General features: G+C 36.0%; 1 protein-coding gene across 1 annotated transcript in view; it reads right to left on the reverse strand.

The window, feature by feature from the left end:
• The window catches only part of LOC128642637 (collagen alpha-1(I) chain-like), a 509,301-nt gene that overhangs the window by 235,891 nt on the left and 248,817 nt on the right, over window positions 1-24,593 (reverse strand). Inside the window, exons 2-4 of the mRNA XM_053695420.1 lie at window positions 9,474-9,618; window positions 4,549-4,707; window positions 1,776-1,971 (exon numbers count right to left, since the gene is read on the reverse strand). Coding sequence (XP_053551395.1) covers window positions 1,776-1,971; window positions 4,549-4,707; window positions 9,474-9,618 — 500 coding nt within the window. The remainder of the gene's footprint in view (window positions 1-1,775; window positions 1,972-4,548; window positions 4,708-9,473; window positions 9,619-24,593) is intronic.

A 24,593-nucleotide genomic window follows, 5' to 3' on the forward strand; every position in this document is an offset into this window, starting at 1 on the left:
ACTCTACGAGCCGAGGAAATAGCCATTAAAAACAGAACTTTCCAAGATAACAGCTTGATATCAATGGAATGAAGGGGTTCAAACGGAACCCCCTGTAAAACGTTAAGAACTAAGTTTAATCACCACAGTCCTCTCACACATCCTATCTATTAGTTGGGTGCAAGAGAATGACTGGGTGTGACGTAGAGGGGAGGAGCTATATAGCAGCTCTGCTTGGGTGATCCTCTTGCACTTCCTGTTGGGGAGGAGTTAATATCCCATAAGTAATGGATGACCCGTGGACTGACTACACTTAACAGGAGAAACAATAATTACAACCATAACACTTTGTAAAATGGTTTATAAAAATGTCATTAATAAACATTCTCACATCTGTATTGTTACGGTAAAGTAGTGTTGCTGGATAGAATGATAGGTGTCTCCAGCGGTTTGCTGTGGGCATTCTAGGGGAGTGGCTGGGATTATTCACATACATCTCAGCGAGGGTTGCCACCTTTAGTTTAGGCCAAACCCGAACACACTTGCACTGTGCATAGCACACCAAAAAAATATTTTAGAGTATACACAATGTATAATAGCGCATAAACACAAACTCACACATAGATATTCACACACTAACAAACACACACTCTCAAACATACACACACATACACATACTCACTCATACACACACACACACACACACACACACACTCTCAAACATACACACACATACACACACATACACACACATACTCACTCATACACACATACATACACACACACATACTCACTCATACACACATACATACACACACACACACATACTCACTCATACACACATACATACACACACACATACACTCACTCATACACACACACATATACATACAGATACACACACGTACACACACACACACACACACACACTCACTCATACACACATACATACACACACACATACACTCACTCATACACACACATGCACACATACACACACATACACACACACTCACTCATACACATACATGCACACACACATATACATACACACACATACACACACACACATACACACACACATACACACACACACATACACAGACACACATGCACACATATACATACACACACACTCACTCATACACACACATGCACACACACATACTTACACACATACACACTCACTCATACACACACACACACTCATACACACACATACACACACACACACACACACACACACACATACACACACACATAACAAGTATGGATTTGGCTACTGCAAATAGGTCAAGTGGTGGGGAGAGTTTTGGCCACTGAAAAACAATTACAGCAAGCAAGGTATCAAATCATTCAGAAAGCTTTCACACTCTGCTAGCATAGTAAATGAATGCCTGTTTAAATTCATTTTTTAAACTAACAGAAAGTGAGCTTTTGTGCAATAAGGATTCTTAAGATAGAAACTCAAAACACTATAATTCATTGTAAAATATCCCGTTTTTAAATGCATCAAAGAAAAGCATAGTCCCTTTTAGGTTCGCAGAAATTCTACCCCCCAGAAAACAAATCCATATATGTTAGCGGGGCTCAGTAGCTGTTTGCATCTGGTCTGAATCACTATCTGTGACTGTCATGGGCACAGCTGGCTATTCTCCGTGCACCAAATAAATTAACTAGATTTAACTTTGGAGCATCAGTTATAGGGGAATGGAGACACGTTTATATCACATACGTTTATTTAGTGACATTTGTGCAATCATAAATAAAGAATTAGTTATATGCAGCAAAATTACCTTAAAAGGAATTTCAAACGGATCAATAAGTCCTCCAAGCATCAATATTCCGTCAGTGTTGACTCCTAAACCGAAAAAGTTAAACCAATGGAGTTTTTCCACCAGTTTGCAGTCCACGTACAGCGTCACTCCTTTAGCAGAGATACTGAGTGCCACGCGATGCCATTTGCCGTCAGTGAGGTAGGGCATTGGGAACCTGTAAAGACAGAGAGAGACATAAAGAAAATACAAAGCACAAGCTGATATAACAGCTTTACCTCTACATATGCGCAGTCAGTTACCATAACACAGGGTGAGCAAATATTCACATTGTAACATTTAAATGGTAGAATCAGTGTTACTTTTGATATCATCTCTAATAAAAAAAAAAAAAAGGTTTCTATTGGTCATGTGCATTCGTTTTCAGACAAAAGTAAAAAAAACAAAAAAACAAAATGCATTTTTAAAAAACAAAAATAATAAACAATTGAACCTTTAACAAAAAATGAACAAATAATTACATTTGAGAAAAAAATGTTGATATGTTCATGCGGTTAAAATTGCTATTCTAAAGCCGAGGTTTTCAAACCTATCCTAACAGGCCAGATTTTCAGGATATCTGAATTGGAGCACAGGTGAATTAATCAGCTGATTAGTAAACATCATTATTAACCTGCTCTCCCCAAAGGTGATCCTGAAAATCTGGCCTGTTAGGGAGGACAGGTTTGATAACTCCTGCTCTAAAGGAAGGTTACACTTTTCTGCAGACGGAAAATGCTTCAATTAAAAAAGTTTAAATTGATTGATTCTGGTGGCAGCCAATAAGCATGTATGCTGCACTTCTGTTCTTGGTCAGTCCTGACCTCATTAAAATAAATATTTATTTTGTGCTGATGCTGCCTTGTAGCAGTAGCACTTACTACTACTTTAACTTTATTTAAGTTTAAGCTGCTATCCCACTGCTTCAATGCTGCCCTGAAGATGTTTCCATTAGAAAGAAAAAAAAAAACGCAAACAGATTTTCGATAATAAATTCTGAAAAACTTGCTTAATGAATATTGGACAAAATGAAAGAATTTTCTATTTTTCATGATGTCTGAAACTATTTTTTTTGTCCGTACACATGTCTAGTTTTAATAGAACAAATGACCATTTTGTTATTGTAAATTTTGTATTCTACGGTCCCCATTTATTAAACTGCATGTTAACAGGGTTCTCAAAAAAAATTATCTTTTCACAGTCCTTCGGGGGCATCAGCTGACTAATTTTGCACATGCAACCCCGCCCCCCGGTTTTGGGGAACCAATTGGATGAGAGAACAGCTCATCCTGGTTGACTGACATCAACAATCTCTGAGGTTGCATATAAGTTAAGAAACAGTGAGTCTTCCCTGCAACAACCCCCAAGTTGGATACACAGCTTCATAAATGGGGGTCTATGTAAGGAAAAATGTAAATAACAAAATTAAGCATTCATCCTGTAAATTTGTATCAGTATCACTGTCAATTTGTTCCCCATCTCATGTATCCAGCGTTACAGAATTTGGCGGAACTTTACAAATAAATAATAATAATCTGCAACAACAGGTTTTTGGATGTTTGGCAAAGGTTCAAAATTTGATTGAAAATGTGGCCAACGTGCAAATATGGCCAAACATTCACTTCTGCTTAATCACAAGCCGCACATTTTACTTGTTCAGCACGTATTAAATACCGACTATAAAAAGAGACACAGACTTCAGTCTAGTCTGTTACATGAAAGTCTGGTTGCTCACTCTTATTAACTAAAAACAGATGTCTGTACATCTCACTGTGGGTCTCATTACATTAATATGAAAAAATTATGTTATATCAAGGTCGTTACTAATAAAATTGCATCAATTTGTGGCTTAGTTTTGGAGTTTTCATCTTTGTTGAAATGTATTTGTTTTCCATATTAATTTTTGCATTTATTTCCAAATTGATACTTATGGCTCAGATTGGGGCTGCAACTAATAGTCAAGAAGCAGCAGTTATCAGACTCTGAGCTGGTTTTCTAAAAACCACCCTGGCCTAATCAGACCAGGGTGATTGACATCCCCTGCTCACGCGTGATTGTTTGTGCGAGAGCAGGAGGCAGCATCGAATAAGCGTCTGCTCGTGCACTGATAAATGCGATCAGTTAGCCGTGATCACAGGCAGACAGATTCCCAGATTGGTAACTTTGATAAATGGAGACGTTTTTCCCCCTACATTTTCTACACACAATAATTTCATCACACTAGGTAGTTCTATGGCCAGAGCACATATTTATTCAAACATTGAGATTATAAATATACATTTTATCGGTAATTTAAGTCTGAAAATTGTTTTGCTATCTTATAATTTTTGCTGAAGCCTAAAAATTGAAATTTTGTTAACACAATGGCAGTGGCAAGGCCAGAAGTATGCAACGCCAGTCCCATTTTGGCTCCTCCAAATAAGGTAAATGTGGGTAGAGAGTGGCTATTTAAAAAACAATTGCAGCAAACCAGGTTTTAATCTGTTTTTTAAAACGATCAGACTGCTGATATGTTAATCTACTGGAAGACTAAATGTTTTTACCAATTGTTACTGTCCCTTTAATGATGTGAAATATTTTAACTAAGTAATCATATTAATGATAATAGTTTTGGCTTATTATATAATCACATTTTAGTATAAATGTCTAGAATCTATACATACAATAGGCAAATTTGCACTAAATATACCCAGCATGCTACATTTTGTGCTATTTCTGTGCATTTATGGATGCCAGATAAATATAGGTCTCTCACTCATAGTGTCCACGGCGGTGGGATATGAAGATAAAGGCATTTGGGGTTATTCGGATCTCGAATAACACCTTTCCATGCAGACTCAGGATGGTAACCAGACTTGTGTCCTCTCCAAGAGATGATCGTAGCATCGCCAGCACAGACAGCTCATCTGCAAAACTAAAGGAACAAATGGGCATGATAGTGAATAGTATAGCTTTCCCTAGATATACACATTATCTGAAAAGCATTCCAGTCAAATATTAAAGTTATATGAAACTCTTTCTTTCATGATTCAGACAGAGCATAACATTTTAAAAAAGTTTCCAATTTACTTCCATTATCGAATTTGCTTATTTCCCAAGATATTCTTTGTTGAAGAAATACCTAGGTAGGCATCCGGATCACTATATGGCAGGAAAAAAGTGCTGCCATCTAGTGCCCTTCAAAATAGATAACATTCTTGCAAAACTTCTGCTATATAGTGCTCCAAAAATGGGCCGGCTCCTAAGTAGGGATGGGCAAATGTGGTTAAAGTGACTCCACTTGGTAGAAGGAATAGTCCACTGTGGACATTAGTTTTGGACAATCTGATGTTGATAAGAACAAAAATGTACTAAAATTCGGTAATCGAATGTTATATCCGATTTCCAATGTTACTTTCTTTTTCGAATGTTCATAATTAGATCGAATATCCGCATTAAAAATTTTGAATGTAACATTTGATTTAACAAATACTATTCAGAAGTTCAATAGTTCATGTCATAGGGAATTTAGTAAATTGATACAAAATATATACAAATCTATCAATTTGAAATGTTTCTACTTCGAATAGTGCATAATTTGAATATTTCATTTAGAGAGCATTAACAATACTATTACAAATGTTTTGATTCAAATTTTGAATATTGCATTATTCGATTTGAATTATGCAACATTTAAATAGAATATTACATTTAAAGAGAGCATTAGAAATACTATTACATTAAGCAAATGTTAGGATGTTGTCAGACATTCGACATTCGAGATTAACAGATGTTAAAATTTGTTTTATTTTCGAGTGTTGCAAAACATTCGCCCATCTCTACTCCTAAGCAAACATCCCTGCATTTCAACCAAGGATACAAATAAAACAAAGAAAAATAGATAATAAAAAATAAATTAGAAGTTATTTTAAATTGAATGTTTTATCTGAATCAAGAAAGAAATATTTAAGGTTTTATATCCCTTTATACTAAACTCATACTAATTACATATGTTTCATATGCAACAAAAATTGCTTACTATAGTTCATGATTATCAACCACGTTCTCGCAAACCCTCACATATTTTCAACTAATCACATTATTTACAAAACAAAACGAGATGTTGTAAAGGTAATTTTGTCAGACTTTACATGTGTCTTTGTCTGAGAATATATACAGTATATATATATATATATATATATATATATATACAGTATATATATATATATATATATATATATATATATATATATATATATATATATATATATGTATATAGATATAGATATATATATATATATATTATTATTTATAAAATAAATGTAATTATTGCAAGAACATTTATTTTACACAAGGTACAAAATATTGTGACTCGTTGTAGATTTAACTTTCATGTGCCTTTTTCAACTTTGGGGGAGGTAAGTCAAGCGTCTCTCAGTGGGAATATAATACAGACATATGTGCAGCAAGCAATGATTTGTTTGGACAAAGCTATGCAGAACAAATATTCCAGATTTGCTATGTAAGTGGTGGAGAAAATTGTGTATTTTTAAAATATGTTAAAGTGATGGTAAACTCTCCGGAATGTTAGTGATAATTTAGATGGAGTTGTATTCATCAGTTGTAATGAGGTTGCGCTATAACTTACTTTTTAAAATAGACATAAAATTCAAACACCTGCGCTCCAGCCTCTCACTTCAAAAGTCAATTTTTCTGTGAGCTAAGGATTTAAATTGATGTCCAATCAGCTGTCTCCCCAAATGGCACTTTTGTTGTAGCTGGAGCTCTCATTGGACAACAATTCAAACCGTTAGCTCACAGAAAAATTAGTGTTTGAAGTGGGCAGCAGAGAGCGTAGAATTTTAATTTTATATCTATATTAAAAAGTAATTTATAGGGCAACTTCATTAACTCAGCTCTAAAATATCACTAAAATTCGGGATCAATTTTATAAAGAAGAGAATTTACCATCACTTTAAAGTGAAAAAATATTAAATTGGGTTATTTTAAAGATGTTTTTAAAATGTATTTAGTGTAATAATTGGAATTGAGAACATTTATAACAAATGGTTAAAGTGACAGTCTGGTCAAAATTAAACTTTCATGATTCAAATAGGGCCTGCAAATTTAAATAACTTTCCAATTTACTTTTATCACTAATTTTGCTTTGTTCTCTTGGTATTCTTAGTTGAAAGCTAAACCTAGGAGGTTCATATGCTATTTTCTTAGACCTTAAAGGCCGCCTCTAATCGAAATGCATTTTGACTGTTTTTCAACACTAGATGGCGTTAGTTCATTTGTTTGTTATAGATAACATTGAGGTCATGCACGTGAAGTTACCTAGGAGTCAGCACTGATTGGCTAAAATGCAAGTCTGTCAAAAGAACTGAAATAAGGGGGCAGTCTGCAGAGGCTGAGATACAAGGTAATCACAGATTTAAAAAGTGTACTAATATAACATGTTGGTTATGCAAAACTAGGGAAAGGTAAATAAAGGGATTATCTATCTTTTTAAACAACAAACATTCTGGTGTTGACTGTCCCTTTAAATCTAATTGTACATAAAAGATGAATAGGAGAGAGTACTGTATACTGTATTAAACTGTTTACAAACAGCTTCTCTACCTTTATTTTGTCATTTGAAATAGCTGCTGTTGCCTGTTGAAACTATCACCTTTACTGAAAATATGAATACTGCTGTATTCTCTATAGAAGAGCTATGCATCCTCATAGAGGGTGTGGGAGGGATAGGCACCACAACCTCAATTTCCAATAGTTTGCTCTACACATAATGGCCTTTGTTTATATAGACAGAGATAAGTTGAGAGGATTTTTGTGTATAGAGAGAGATAATGTAAGCAGGTCTACTCTTCCTGCAAGCCCGGCCCATTTAAATGTGTTGATGTTTTAATGAGCAAAACAGCTATTTTATATACAAATAAACATAAAGGACTGATTTCAATTGAGATTAGGGTAAACAACACTAAAGAGGGCATTGAAAGGGTGTGTCCCAGAACCAGAAAACAATGTAGATGGAACTTACAATTTTAAACAACTTTCCAGTTTACTTCTAATTTCGTTCTTTTGGTATCCTTTGTTGAAAAGCCTACCTAAATAGGCTCAGGAGCAGAAAGATAGCTGCTGATTGGTAACTGCACATATGTGCTTGCTGTCATTGGATTACGGATGTGTACAGCTAGCTCCCAGCAGTGCATTGTTGCTCCTTCAACAAAAGATACCAAGAGAAATAAGCAAAAGTGATAATAGAAGTATATTGGAAAGTTGTTTAAAATTGTATCCTCTATCTGAATCATGGAAGAACAAAATGTGGGTCTCATGTCCCTTTAACATTGCTTTTGCAAGCAGATTTGATGCAATGCACTGATTAATTTCAATGCATAAATTAAAGAAACATAATACTGTCCCTTTAAATACTGATGCTAAAAGCATTCTTTGCAAATAGAGCATCACCAGAACAAGAGGTCCTGATTTCAATTTGAAGGGTACTGGGTTAAGGAGTAACTTGCAGATTCATGGGATAGATTTATGAAGGGCTCATATGCATACGCAGATACATAGGGGTAGATTTATCAAGTGTCGGGCGGATATGATCCGATTTAGCATGCGCTGTTGGCATTTATCACTGCACAAGCATTTTGTGTGAAATGGTTGTGCAATGCTGCCCCCTGCACATTAGCGGCCAATCGGCCACTAGCAGGGGGATTCAATCTTACCGATTGGATCTGATCTGGATGACTGCTGTCCGCCACCTCTTAAGACCACTGCTTAAAGGGACACTGAACCCACATGTTTTCTTTTGTGATTTAGATAGAGTATGCAATTTCAAGCAACTTTGTAATTTACTCCTATTATTAATTTTTCTTCGTTCTCTTGCTATCTTTATTTAAAAAGAAGGCATCTAAGCTTTTTTTTGTTTCAGAGCTCTGGACAGCACTTTGTTATTGGTGGATGAATTTATCTACCAATCAGCAAGAACAACCCAGGTTGTTCACCAAAAATGGGCCGGCATCTAAACTTACATTCTTGCATTTCAAATAAAGATACCAAGAGAATGAAGAAAATTTGATAATAGGAGTAATTTAGAAAGTTGCTTAAAATTTCATGCTCTATCTGAATCACAAAAGAAAAAATTTGGGTTCAGTGTCCCTTTAACTTATGTTTTAGGGGAACCTGAAACTATGGGGGGGGGGTAGATTGCAGCTGCTTTGATAAATCTACCCTATAGAATTAATTACAGGGATAGTGTAGTCATCTTTTTTCTTTATTTAATATAAAAGATACTTCTTTTTTTTGTTTAAAAAAATGATGTTCCTGTCCTGAATAAATCAATGTATCCTTGTGATACTTGTATTACCCAGCAGTGGCATTAAAACCCTACAAGTCACTGTCAGGCAGCTTACCCCAAAGTTTCTTTTGTGATTCAGACAGAACAGACAATTTTTTAAAAAAAATCCAATTTACTTCTATTATCAAATTTGCTTTGTTCCCATGACATTTTGTGTTGTAGAGATTCCTAGGGATGTGATTGGAGCACTACATGCAGGATATAGCACTGCCATATAGTGCTCTAGCAAATGGATAACATTCTTGTCAAACTGCTGCCATATAGTGCTCTGGACACTAAATATGCCCCCATGTGTTTTGCTCTCAGGAATCTAATAACCTTCAGCCGCACCTTACCTGTCCCCAAAAGCCGTGCGGGTTGGTATGCTGAGAGTAGAGTACTGTCCCATCTCCAAGGAGAGGCAGTCATTTTCAGAATGGAGTGTGACATTTAGAAGATTTGCAGAGTATAATGTAAGAGACTCTAGCAAGTTTACTTCTTCTGCAAGGGAAACAGAGAAAAACAATCAGCAAGAATCAAGTGTAATACTATTAGTATAATACTATAGCAGGCATATATAATGGTTTTTTGTTCTAACATTTTCAGTTTCTTTTTTAGTTTTATTACATTTTAAACAAATATACAGAAATAAAAAGAAAACCAATGGCTAGTGAATATTGCTACAGGTCGTATTTGATAGGCTGCTCCCACGTAGCAGAATAAAAAAAAATATCTGTGGATATGGGGCAGTCGGAGCCTCCTTTCAGGAGGGAGAATGAAATTTGAATTATAAATATAAAATCAAGCAAGTCTGCTTCTACATAGGGCTGGATTACAAGTGGAGCTCAACAATATTAGTTAGCCCTATTGTTCATTAACATTCTTTCTCTTTTTAGTGCTCATATTACAAGTCTGACGTAATATTTAAGTGCTTGAGCAATAGTCTAGGGTGCACTAACATCTGGGTGCCAGTGAGGTAAATCACTGACAACGCTCCAACATAATATTACAAAATATTTTTTTGTGTACAGTTTTATTTTTCATTATTTAGGCAGATTGTGTGAATCAAGGTTTAATAGACAATCAGAGAGCCAGAAGACATGATAGATATACACACCAGACAGACAGAGAGATGATAGATACATAACATAGATAGATACGATAGAGATAGACACATATAAATAGACAGACAGATAGATAGATAGATAGATAGATAGATAGTTAGTGAGGAATAAATAGATGTATAGACACAAATAGAAAGTTAGACACAGATAGTTAGAAACATATAAATAGATAGACACATGACAGATAGATAAGATAGATAGATACATATTATAGATGATAGATATATAGACAGATAGATAGACACAAATAATTAGACACAGATAAATAGATAGACACATTATATAGACAGATAGAAAGCTAGCTAGATAACAGATAGATAGATATATAGACAAAAATTAATAGATAGCCACATTAGACAGATAGATAGAGAGATAAAAAATATAAATAGTCATATTAGCTAGATAGATAGATAGATAGATAATAGATAGACACATAAAAATAGATGGTAACATTAGACAGATAGATAGATATATAGATAGATGATAGATACAGAGGGATAGATAAATTGACAGATATACACATTAGACAGATGATTGATAGATAGACACAAATGGATAGTTAGATAGACATATATATATATATATATATATATATATATATATATATATATATATATATATATATATATATATAGATAGTTACATTAGATAGACAGATAAATACTTTATTTGTATGTATGTATCCAATTTTAAATTAAATTTAAAACATTAAATATTTGAATTAATTATCTATCTATTTTTCTATCTAATGGCAACTGCTATTTGTGCATAGTTGAGAGCAGGAAATAGTAAAAACTTTATTCTCCCCAATAAGCAGTAACCCCAGTCCTATATAACAGCTTGGTACTAAATTCATTTTATTCTCCCCAATAAGCAGTAACCCCAGTCCTATATAACAGCTTGGTGCTAAATTCAAATCTGCATCTTTGCCCGTTGGGATAAGCTGTCAGAATGTTGCAGGAGGTAAAATGTGCAAGGAAATGATTACAGCAACTATCTCTAGTAAAAAATGTAAGAAATAATATTGGATACCTAAAAAATAAATATAATTAGCTGGTAGTAAAGTGTCTGTTATTGGTGCAGATTTATCACTAAGCTGCGCTGACATTGTTTTGCATACAGAACAAATGCTAGAAAACGACACAGGGATGAATGTAGGTGAAAAAAAAGGGTCATGTTAGTCCCTTGGGTTCTAATAAGGATTAAGAGGCCTAACAGAGGGGCGCACAAAAACACAGGATCTATTTATATTAATATCTCGCACATTGCTTGGCCGATACACGTACATAAAACATGAATCTGCAGAGCCCTGCGGGGATTCACCTGAGAGAATGGGTCATACATGGATGTAATTAGAGAAGGTTTTGAAAAGAAAACATAAAGAAAGGAATCATTATGTCTAAGGTTCTACCCCAGGGAAAAGCATCTGTCTTTATCCTGTGTCTTATAGCTCTGGCATTCTGAGAGAGAAGCAATGGCCGACTTCCTTCCAGGCTACCCCCAGACTATATCTATACTGTGCGTGTTGTCACAATTCCCTAATTTATGGCAGGGATCTGGCATTCCTGTGTCCTGCAGTGAACCCAAACCAGACAATATAAAGTGTACACATTCTGATGGTTCCTTCTGTATATATACAGTCATACATATTTGCATTGACAGTACAAGGATGACTGGTTTTGGGGAGGCTGGAGGCAAGATTTTCCCAGCAAGGAATGCCCAGGACAGCGGTCAATCATATTGATAGATGTTTAGGCTCAGCACAGCTGTCTAATACAGACACCTGTTTACGGCTTATATAGAAGGAAATGAGTGAACTGAGAGTTTAAATAAAGCACAAATATTAGTCCATAATAAAAATGTTCAGATCCGTAATCTTAATAGATTTTGTGTTGAAATTTTACAACAGAGTATCCCGATTAATTGCAAAGTCTGTCCAAAGTGGTACTAAAAGAAAACCCATGTCACAAATATTTATTAGCTGTTAAAAACGAGGTGCTCTTTATCGTTTAAACTGGAACTGGTGATCTCATTATTACTTTAAAAGGCACAAATCCCCTCTTGTGAGCGCCTTCAGCTCAAGACCCCAGGGGAAGTTTACAATACCCGCTACTAAGTTCAGATCAGCCGTCCTGCTTCCTATACAACTACAGAAGCCTGGATAGTCCACAATTAAGGGCGACGCATTTCGGATTTTTCAGTGCCACACCCAGCAATCCCTTTTGTCTGCAGTCATAAAAGACCAGAAATACAGAGGCACAATGTGGCCCAATCACTTAAATGGACAGCAACGTGAAAATGAAGTGTGTATGATTCTGATAGAGAATGCAATTGTAAACAACTTTAAAAATGTTGTTCTATTATATAATTTGCATTGTTCTCTTGGCATCCTTTGTTGAAGAGTAAACCTAAGTAGACTGATAGGAGCTTAGGAGTGTGCACGTCTTTAGCATTCTATAGCAACAGTGTTTGCAACTATGGGGCCGATTTAACATGCTACGGATGCAGCAGTTTCCGCAAGAGCCATCAGGCTTGCCAGAAACATAAATTAGGAAGCAGCGGTCTTAAAGAGACATTAAACCCAAAAATGTTCTTTCATAATTCAGATAGAGAATGCAATTTTACACAACATTCACATTTACTTCTATTATCTAATTTGCTTCATTCTTTAGATATCCCTTGTTGAATAAATAGAAATAGACATGGGTGAGCCAATCACACGAGGCATCTATGTGCAGCTACCAATCAACAGCTACTGAGCCTATCTAGGTATGCTTTTCAGCAAAGAATATCAGGAGAATAAAGCAAAATTAGATAATAGAAGTAAATTAGAAAGTTGTTTAAAATAGCATGCTCTATCTGAATCATGAAAGAAACATTTTGGGTTTAATGTCCCTTTAAGACCGCTGCTTCTTAACTTACCCGCCACTTCTAATGCTTCAGACAGCAATCATCCCGATCAGATATGATCGGGATGATTGACACCTCCTGCTAGAGGCCGATTGGCTGCAAATCTGCAGGGGGGCAGCATTGCACAAGCATTTAACCAGAACTGCTTGTGCAATGTTAATGCCGACAGCGTATGCTGTCAGCATTTAGCGATGTCGGGGCGGACATGATACGCTTAATAAATCAGCCCCTCAGTTGGAAACACTGCTGCCAGGTGGCTAAAGACATGTGTACACTCCTGAGCTCACCTAGGATTACTCTTTAACAAAGAATACCAAGAGAACTAAGCAACAATGATAATAGAAGTAAATAAATTGGAAAGTTGTTTAACCTTTTTCGAGTCTGGGCTAAAGTGTCTACATCGGAACAACTGTTCCGATGTAGACAAATTGAAACCACGCGATCGTGCACACGATCGCGAGATTTCAATTATTGGATTGCGTCTGGGGGGCATCCCTACAATCCTAGGAACGCCCCCAAGACCGCGATCAAGTCCTGACTGCACAGAAGGCTTCAGGACAACCGTTAGTTATGACGTTCTATTCCGTCATAACGGCTTTAAAGCCCAGTCTAATTATGACGGAATAGAACGTCATAACGGCTTTAAAAGGTTAAAATGTCATGTTTTATACAATCTATTTAAGTTTAATTTCATCTCATTCACCTCTTTGTCTTGGTGAAACTTAGCTCCTTTCCATGAGAGCGAAGTAGGCTCAGGAGCGTGCATATTTCATGAGCATTACATGCACAACCTTGTAAGAAACCATGGATTAGGTGCACTAAAACCAGTTTGTAAAATGAGAATGAAAATCACGCTGAAAAAAAATGTTTGCAATGTTGCGACTCCATAATTGCGTAATCACGAGAGATTTGTACCTGTCCGTTCACACACCCTCAATTTGCAAGTCACCCTCCCTTATACTAAACGGAGCAGCATCCATCTTCTAACCATTCAACTCTTAGCGCACAAAACATGTTCAACATTGAAGGATATCAGTATCACGAAATGCACCTTCAAAATGTTAAAGAACAAGTTAATTGAAACAGAAAAAACATCCGTAAAAAAACAATCAACGCTAACATATGCAAAAAAAGAAAACTTGATAAATGTAAAATAAAAATATGAATTCCACATTATTGGTTAGTGTGCAGAGGAAAATTACAACCACACTCCTGGAACACGTGGAATTCCAACTGTAAGCCCTTCGCTCTGTCTGTGAGGTTTCTTAGACACTTCTCACCGTCACCAGTGGCATCTCCAGGAATTAAATATTGGAGGTCCACCCTTGCTTTGTAGGCTGGTTGGAACTAGTGGTCTGTGGGCATAACTGGATGTTCCATAGATGGGGCCTGTCGAGCCAGAGGAAGCTTGGGTAGAAAGGTGGTAGGAAACCAAGCAATGACACAGCCACTGTGCTCGGGGGGCTATTGCCTCTCCTGGCATTGCTACTGATTCTCCCTCTATCCAGTGAGACTAGTTTGCTATAAAGAAACAGTCATGCAAGTATTCTACACCGACACATTTACATTATCCATGTTTCAAGTGTATTTCCGAAACTGGTGCAATTGGAATAGTTTAAATCCTTTAGTAACAGGTTCTTGTTTCATGGACGAGATCCCATGTATTCAGCATCTTACAACTTTGCATAAATGTTTTGTAGATGATCCATTTATACAGCCCATCTGGGAGTGTTTATCTAACAATGTATAGTTTTGCTTATTTTGAAATAACATTGTGCTGATTTTCAGACTCCTAACCAAGCCCCAAATTTTTAGATGTAAACTGATGTCTACAGACTTCAGACTGATCCTGTTTGTTTAATGGGTTTTTCATATGCTGGGGAGTGGGGGGTCTCCTCTCAGCCCCTTTCAGTGGGTGTCCCAGCCTAAACTCATCAACAGTGTGAAACAAGGAGCTTCTAAGTAAGTTTTTAAAAGGTTTTATTATGTTTTTTTTAAATCAGTATCAGTGCATATTCTTCTTTATATGAAAATTGGTGTATACTGCTGCCCCTTTAATATCACTAATGCATCTGTAAAAAAAAAAATAAAAAAAATATATATATATATATATAAGTGAAGCTATGCTCAATGATGCCTTCATAATGATGCTCCTTAGTGACCTCATGAGCGTTTATTAATCTAGCCCCTCATTGCAAACCCTTCTGAATCATGAACGTTTCATTTATACTGCATGTCCCTCAATTCTACAGTGTGAAAATAGCAAGCTTTTTCCTTACCTCCTATTGGCTGATTTAAATTTTAAGATTCAAATCAGCCAATAGGAATGCAAGGGTACCCCTAAATGAAGATAGAAGATGGACCGCTGCCGGGATGAAGATGGGCCGCCGCGTTGAAGATGGAACGCCACCCATCATCATTGGTAAGCACCAACTTTGGGGTTAGAGTTAGGTTTATTTTTATTTTCTGGGGTGGTGGTTTTTTTTTAGATTTTTTATTTTACTTTTAATTTGGGCAGCAAAAGAGCTGAATGCCTATCCAAATGCCATTTTCGGAGCAATGGGTCGTTTAGGATTTTTTTAGTTAGGTTTTTTTATTGGGGGGGGGGGATGTTATGTTAGGAGGTTAGTATTTTTTTAAGCAAAAGAGCTGTTTGCTTTACGGCAATGCCTTACAAAAGGAATTTCGTTTTTTTATTTTTTGTAATGCTAGTATTTTTTTTTCAGTAATGGTAGTTTTTTTATTCAGTAATGTTTTGTATTTTTTAGGAGGTGGTTTAGGGGTTAATAGTTTATTTAGATACTTTGCGATGTGGGGGGATGGTGGGTTAGGGGTTAATAGTATTATTTATTTATTGCAATGTGGGGGATAGCGGATTAGGGGTTATTAGGTTAGGGGCTTATGGTAGGGGGTTAGTTTTTTCCACTTTTTTAGAGCAAAATAATGATTTTTTCGACTTCTAATACCAGAGGAACTCGAGAAGTGCAAAAAGCCTAATGCTAGCGAACAAATTATAATTGTAATCTAACCCTAAGTGTGTATCTCTACATGATCAGGCTTGTAGACCACTTATTGAAATCTGGACAATATGCGTGTGCGTATGTAGAGGGCAGTAAAACAAATATAGGTGCATATAAAACACAGCTTTTGTAACTGTTTTCATTTTAAATATTTATCTATGCCCAGTTTAGTTTTCTTTAACAAAATATTATTTTAGGAACAAAGTCATTTTTTGTTTTTTAAAGCAATATTTACCCAGTTAAAAATATATATAAAAGTATATTATTACTTATATTAACTGAATAACATGAGGCAATGGACAGGAATGTTATAGCAGAAGAGATTAGAATTATGTTGAACAGTGTAACAGAGCTATAGCTGGGTATAACTGTATTATATTATACTTTCACTATAGACAACACAGCAAAACAAAATTAGATTATTATTACAGTTTTAGTTAAAAATTATACAGGTATACCTCACTTTACAGCGCTTCGGTGTATAGGAAATCTTTCAATGCTGTTATTTAACTATATATTACTATGCCCTGCAGAGGCCTTTTTTTTTTTACATTTTCTTTAAAGGGTCAGTGTACTGAAAAAAATCTCTCCTTTAATTTATTCCCAATTATCCTTTTTACCTTGTGAAATTATTAATTGGTTTACAAATAGATCCTTTGCCATTATTTTGGCATTTGAAATAGCAGCTTTTGCATTTGGTATTCCCACCTAAACTGAAAACATAAATACTTAATGGGCCATTATACTGATAAATTGAAATGCTGTAATTCATTAGAGCGTGTCATTTTATCACTAGTTATGAAGCAAAGGTATGTGTTTAACTTCCGCATAGGGGTTAAACACACAGTTAAAGTACCACTAGGTACCTGCAGAGCACTGCTGGTCCTAAGCAGAACCCGCCAGTGATCCATATAGCAGTGCTAGTCACATGACCCAGCTGATTGGATCAGCAACAGTTTCCACTCTGGACCAGCAGTGCACTGCGCTTTGCGGCGGTTAAATACATAACTGCCCCAGGGATAAAATGAAATGCTCTAATTAATTATTGCCTATAGAAAAGCTAACTAAATATAGCCAGCAGAAGAACTTACACTCCCAGTAAGGGGTAGGAGAGATAAGTAATAAAATGGTCATTTTCAATTGCTCTCTTTAAGGGCCTGATGAACAACAACTTGCCGCTGGTAAAAAAACAGAGATAAGAGAAGGAAGAATTTGTGTGTATAGAAAGTGATACAATAAGGATATTTGATTTCCCTGCAAGTTCAGCTCATTTTAATGTGTTGTGGGGTCAAACGGCAAAACCAGCTATTTCATATACAAAAACAAACACAAAAGATCAAATTATCATACATTTCATACTATGCTGCTAGTGTAACATCATTGGAATCACATTAAGAGGAAACCCATTTTACATTACACTGCACCATCCCTTTAATTGTGCCCACAATTTAGTAAAGTGTGTCCACGATTAAACAAATTGTAATCACAAACAAGCAAATTGGACAGAAATTTTGTTAGATCCTGCTCACTAAAGTCATGAGCACATTTCTCCAGGGCCCCATTGGAAACAGAAAGTGTGCATGTGCCTCTCTCACTCCCTCTAGTGGCTATTTAGATTTTGCAGTGGCCATACACTTACTAATAGCCATACTATGTGACGTGCTTTGCGCACTGATATTGTCTTGTTATCGCCATTATTACATATTGGGGACAACACTCCTGCTACACTAGATTAGCAGCACTTCTGTATCCTTATGACTTTGTGAATTTCTTAATCTGGCCTTGATGCACTAAAGCATCAGCCACCGCAGGCTGCTACTGTGAGATATGACTGATGTACAAACAAATGCTTCAATGCAGAGCAATGGAGAAATATGATCATGATTTAACAAATTGTGAGCACAATACAGGTAGCCCTCAGTTTATGCCGGGGTTAGGTTCCAGAAGGAATGGTTGTAAATCGAAACCAATGTAAATTGAAACCCAGTTTATAATGTAAGTCAATGGAAAGTGAAGGAGTTAGGTTCCAGGCCCCTCTCAAAATTGTCATAAGTAACACCTAAACATTATTTTTAAAGCTGTGAAATGAAGACTTTAAATGTTAAACAGCATTATAAACCTAATAAAATAATCACACAACACAGAATATATAATTGAACTAAGTTAAATGAACAAAAACATTTGCTAAACAGCATTATAAACCTAATAAAATAATCACACAACAAAGACTTCACTTGCATTTTTCTGCAAACAGTTCTTTCTATGCATTCCAATCTGGACTGATTTATAAACAGGAAGATCTTGTTCCTTTGCAAGCTGCTTGATAGCTCAGGTCTGGTTAAACTGATTAATTTCAGCTTGCTTGGCTTGCATATCTTTGCTGCAACACAAGTGGACAGCTCCACCTATTGGCTATTTTAATCAATGCACTGCTTCTCAATGCTTTTCAATAGCAGTCACATGACTGAAAAAAAAAGTTGTTATTCTGAAACGGTGCAAATTGAACCGTTGTAAACCGAGGGCCACCTGTATAACAAATTATGCGCATGCAATTACAAATATGTGAGCAAAATTGCTAACAATACGTTATATCGTGGGCACATTTTCCTTAATTGTGGGCATAAAAAAAAAAATACCAAAAATGTCCACTGCAGGGCTCTGTAGTATATACTCCCCAAATGTACTAAATATGTAATTGCCTAATCAGATGCATGGAACTGCTTGTTTAATAACAAATGACAAATCTCTGCTTTCTGTTCTGCCTGGATCTATACTTTGGGCAGCGATGTTTTAAAGCAGTATTTCTAAACTTCAGTCATCAAGTACCCCTAACAGGACAGGTTTTCATGATATCTTAAAGGGACAGTCTAGTACAAAATAAACTTTCATGATTCAGATAGGGCATGCAATTTTAAAACAACTTTCCAATGTACTTTTATCATCAATTTTGCTTTGTTCCCTTGGTATTCTTAGTTAAATCTTGCATGTTTGTATCATGCAAACCTCTCCTGTTTAAGGTGCTGGAGGACTGGAGTTGAAAAACACTTTATTTACACTATTTAAAGGGACAGTCTACTCCAGAATTTTTATTGTTTAAAAAGATAGATAATCCCTTTGTTACCCATTCCCCAGTTTTGCATAACCAACACTGTTATATTAATACACATTTAAACTCTGTAATTACCTTGTATCTAAGCCTCTGCAGACTGCCCCCTTATTTCACTTCTTTTGACAGACTTGTATGATAGCCAATCAATGCAGAATAACTCCATGGGAGCGAGCACAATGTTTATCTATATGGCGCACATGAACTAGCGCTGTCTAGCTGTAAAAAAACTATCAAAATGCACTGAGATAAGAGGAGGCCGTCACACACTTCCAAATTAGCATATGAGCCTACCTAGGTTTAGCTTTTAACAAAGAATACCAAGAGAACGAAGCAAATTTGATGATAAAAGTAAATTGGAAAGTTTTTTAAAATTACATGCCCTATCGGAATCATGAAAGTTTAGTTTTGACTAGACTGTCCCTTGATATATTATAACAAAAGTATATAAACATATTGATTTGTTATAAAAAAAAAACACATTACTGTGTTTACTAAAATGATTATTTCTTATTCCTGTGTATCCATGACAACCAATTAATCTGTAGACATTGTCCTTATGAACCAATAAGCAAATGATCCTTAATTATTTCGTTTTGCTCACTTATAGCTTTCCTATGTGTTTCTATGACTTTAAACTGCTTCACTTTCTTGGTAATCAAAAAATATTGATAGAAAATTTGAGATCTGAATGTAGCAATACTCCTATTAGTAATGAATAATGAGCAGCCCTGATTTATGATTCCCTAAATATAATATGTAAAATATTGATTATGATTTTATTATTAAAATATATCCTTTAAATAATTTCACTGGAAAAAAACAACAACAACCTTGCAACAGATTACAGGTTAATTTAAAGCGGCATTAAAGGGACACTGAATCCACATTTTTTCTTTCGTGATTCAGATAGAGCATCCAATTTTAAGCAACTGTCTAATTTACTCCTATTATCATTTTTTCTTCGTTCTCTTGCTATCTTTATTTGAAAAAGAACCGCATCTAAGCTTTTTTTGGGGTTCAGACCTCTGGATAGCACCTTTTTATTGGTGGATGAATTTATCCACCAATCAGCAAGGACAAGCCAGGTTGTTCACCAAAAATGGTCCGGCATCTAAACTTAGATTCTTGCATTTCAAATAAAGATACCAAGAGAATGAAGAAAATTTGATAATTGGAGTAAATTAGAAAGTTGCTTAAAATGCCATGCTCTATCTGAATCACGAAAGAAAAAAAATTGGGTTTAGTGTCCCTTTAAACACTAAACAAATGCTAGATAGAATGATGCATTCAAAGAAAAGATTAGTCTAAGAGTAACATGTAGATGTATTTTTTAAATCTTCATTAGTTGTTTAAATATTGAAAAATTAAGTGTAAAGTTTTAGCGGCTATAAAACAATGGAAGCTGCCATGTTGCTTCTCTGCTGTGGCCAATGAGGGACCGTTATAAATAGGTCACTAGAGTGTGCAGCCAATGGGTGTGTGGGATAGAACAGTGTTCTGCACTTCCATTTCTAACAGGAACTGAAAAGCTCACAATGTCAGAATGGAATTACAGGAAAGGGGGTCAAAATAAATAATGAAAGTGTATTGCAAAGATTTTTTTTTAAATATATGATTTATCATTTTATATTACCATCTCAAAGTGTTTAATGTATTATATAACAACATAACACTCACATTGTGGTTCTGCTACGCTGCTTCCCAAAATTCTAATGATTTAATCTATTTCCTGCATCTCCCAGTTGTGCTGCAAATATCCCTATTTCTTAAGACGAACTCGCAGTATCTGACGCCATGCCCTCACACAATGCAAAACAAAATATAAATACTAGAGATCTGTTAAAATGTAAAGTTTCCAATTACTCATTATTTTTTTCGTGCTGCAATAACTTAACAAGCGGCTGCTTGTTCCACAGGTTCCTAGCGGGAGGGTTACTAAGAAATATGGCTCTAGCTGTCAATGTTATCATATATTATTCGGAGAGGCCTCTTGCTTAGAAGAATGCAGCTTGTGTTTTGATGAGGACGGGCTACAGTTACAATGCAAATACCTCACTCTCTTTTTTGACGACTGATCTTACAGCAAGGAAATAGCCAGTGCGCACTGTGGCTTATTAATTAAAGGGATCTAAAAGTAAAGCTTAAAGGGATATGGAAGTCAAAATAAATATGTGTGATTTGAAACAAGACTTTGTAATTGCTTTTATTATTACATGTACCCTTTATTTTTGGTGACCTTTGTTCTATTTTAGCTCTCTTTCATGAGACGATACTGAGGTAGCCTCAAGAGAGTGCACGTGTGTTGAGCACTATGGTCTAGAATACAAGTGGAACGCAAAAAGTTTAGTTAAATCAATAGCGCACTTATTCTTAATCTCATATTACAAATTGAAAGTAAAATGGTTGTGTTTGAGTGAAATCCTGAGGCGGGCAAACATCTGGTGGATGAACAGTGTGGCCGAGATAAATCTCTCACCTATTAGACTTCTATGGGGCGCACTACAAAAGTCAGGTCCTGGAATTTTCTTGAACGCGCAAACCCGAGGGTGCGCTATATACTGAGAGAAAAATAAAACAATGTCTTCTATTTTTTATGTATATATATATATATATATATATATATATATATATATATATATATATATATATATATAAAGTACAAAAAAGGCAGCACTCACCGGAATTTAGAAAAAAGTAAAAATGTACTTTTAATAAAACATTTAAAAAACAAAGGGAGATTGCATGACGTTTCGGTGCTGTACTGGCACCTTTATCAAATAATCACAAATTAGAGACAGTCCCAAAGTCCGTTCATCTTCAATGTGATGTCCCACAGAAGAACGTATAAAACCAAATGAGACTACCGTTATATTTATACCCTTCATAGATGATCAAATTATAGACACCTGAGTCGTGAAGGCATTGCCTACGTGCTCGTTTTCTTGTTGCGTGGCAAGTTCGGATAGGTAAGCGTAAGCATCTTCACTTTGCGTAGTAGACCGCATGGCTAATTAGCATAGCTGATGACTAATAATGCCCCCTTCATGTTCGCAATGAACTAACATTCATATGCTACTTAGTAAAGAACTGATGTTAAGCATAAAGCAACAATGTTGCGAATCAGCAGGCTTGCGTAGCTTCAAATGCCACACATAACTATTGGTTCCATACTTTAGGCATACCAGAGTCCTGATGTTAGACATCCGATCAGATCGTCTGTGACTTGACTCGTAGATGTATCACGCCCCAAATTGGACGTCATCGTACCTTGTCATAATCCGTTGTAGAATCTTCGGTATAAGGTGTCAAGCGCATGGTCATAAGCACTATTAGTGCTTATGACCCACATATAGCGGGTGACCCACATATAGCGGGTGACTCCATATCTGCAAAACCACTTCATTAGGATATGATATTATTTTTGTGTAGCCTTGATAGAAGACGATTTATGTGTTGAAGTAAAGCACCAACAAGCCTTCTTCACGACAGGTGTTAAAGGTGTGCAGAAGGATATTAAACCACAAGTGTAGAGAAAATGAGATTGCAACACTCATTATGTCATACTGGTATTAAATTGTAGTCTCATCGGATGTGATATGATGGTTACATATAGTTTCAGAAACTTGGCAGAAAATAAAGCCATCATCATAGTGAGGCCAGATTCATCAATTTTTAGCCAATGAATGATCCAAAGTCCAATCTGATGTTTAAGCCTTTGGGAGATACTGTATCCAGCGTATAAATCCACCTTGATTCCAGTTTTAATAACATCTTAGCACGATCTCCACCCCTCTTCTGTGGGGGAATATGGTCGATGATCATGCTGCGTAGGCTAGACAAGTTATGTTTTCGTGTAACAAAGTGGCGTGCCACCGGGAGATCAGATTTACCATTTTCCAATGCTTCTCTTATAGAATATCGATGATTTGCCATTCTGTCTTTGAAAGAAGTAGTGGTTTTACCAACGTAAAACAGAGAGCACGAACACATGAGAATATAAACAACATAGGTGCTGCTACAGGTTAACCTGTATCTAATAGTGTAGCACTTGTTCTTGTGGGGATGTCGAAAGGAATCACCCACATGCATACTGTTGCACGTCACGCAATCTCCACAACTAAAGCATCCAAGCATTGTTGCTTTATGCTTAACATCAGTTCTTTACTAAGTAGCATATGAATGATAGTTCATTGCGCACATGAAGGGGGCGTTATTTCCACACCGCGTCATCAGCTATGCTAATTAGCCATGCAGTCTACTACGCAAAGTGAAGATGCTTGCGCTTACCTATCCGAACTTGCCACGCAACAAGAAAACGAGCACGTAGGCAATGCCTTCACGACTCAGGTGTCTATAATTTGATCATCTATGAAGGGTATAAATATAACGGTTGTCTCATTTGGTTTTATACTTTCTTCTGTGGGACATCACATTGAGGATGAACGGACTTTGGGACTGTCTCTAATTTGGGATCATTTGATAAAGGTACCAGTACAGCACCGAAATGTCATGCAATCTCCCTTTGTTTTTTAAATGCTTTATTAAAAGTTAATTTTTACTTTTTTCTAAATTCCGGTGAGTACTGCCTTTTTTGTACTTTGTATCAGTTTTGACATATGCACCCCGGTAGCTGCTACATTTGGTGAACAGGAGTGCAATATCTTTTGGGACTTTATATATATATATATATATATATATACATATATATATACATACACACATATACACTCAACACTTAGTTCCAATCAAAGAATACAAATTAGGAACCAAGGAAGTGATCAACCAGTGGCACACCATTTTGCCACCAGTGGACATAGTGTACAGGACTTAAGGTTCAAGATCATCGATCATGTACCTGTACCCCCAAGAGGAGGGGATAGACACCGGACATTACTACAATTAGAATCCAAGTGGATGTTCAAGCTGAATACTCTACGCCCGAGGGGTCTTAATGTCAGTCTGGACTGGCATTGTTTTCTGTGAATCCAGGGGACCTACTATTAAGATGTCTCTACCAAGATGACCCAAACATGTGGATCTTGCGGATCCCAGATGGACATATTTTGTGATTCCTGTATTACTTTTTGAGTATCTGAGAGTCTATGATCCATTTATACCTGTTCACTGATTTAGGTGATCTTTGTTTCATGGTTTTTCCCCCCCAGTTCCTTTTTTCCCCTTTTCCCTTCCCTTCCCCCTATCTCTTTTCCTGCACCCTCTTTCTTCTGCTTTTTGGCTCTGATTTTCTTTTCTTTTTGCTTCTCTTCTTTTTCACATGTTACTTTGTCCTCTGGTTCTTATCTTTGGGTGTTT

The sequence above is a fragment of the Bombina bombina genome, chromosome 12 (assembly GCF_027579735.1).
Source record: "Bombina bombina isolate aBomBom1 chromosome 12, aBomBom1.pri, whole genome shotgun sequence".
Taxonomy (NCBI): Eukaryota; Metazoa; Chordata; class Amphibia; order Anura; family Bombinatoridae; genus Bombina; species Bombina bombina.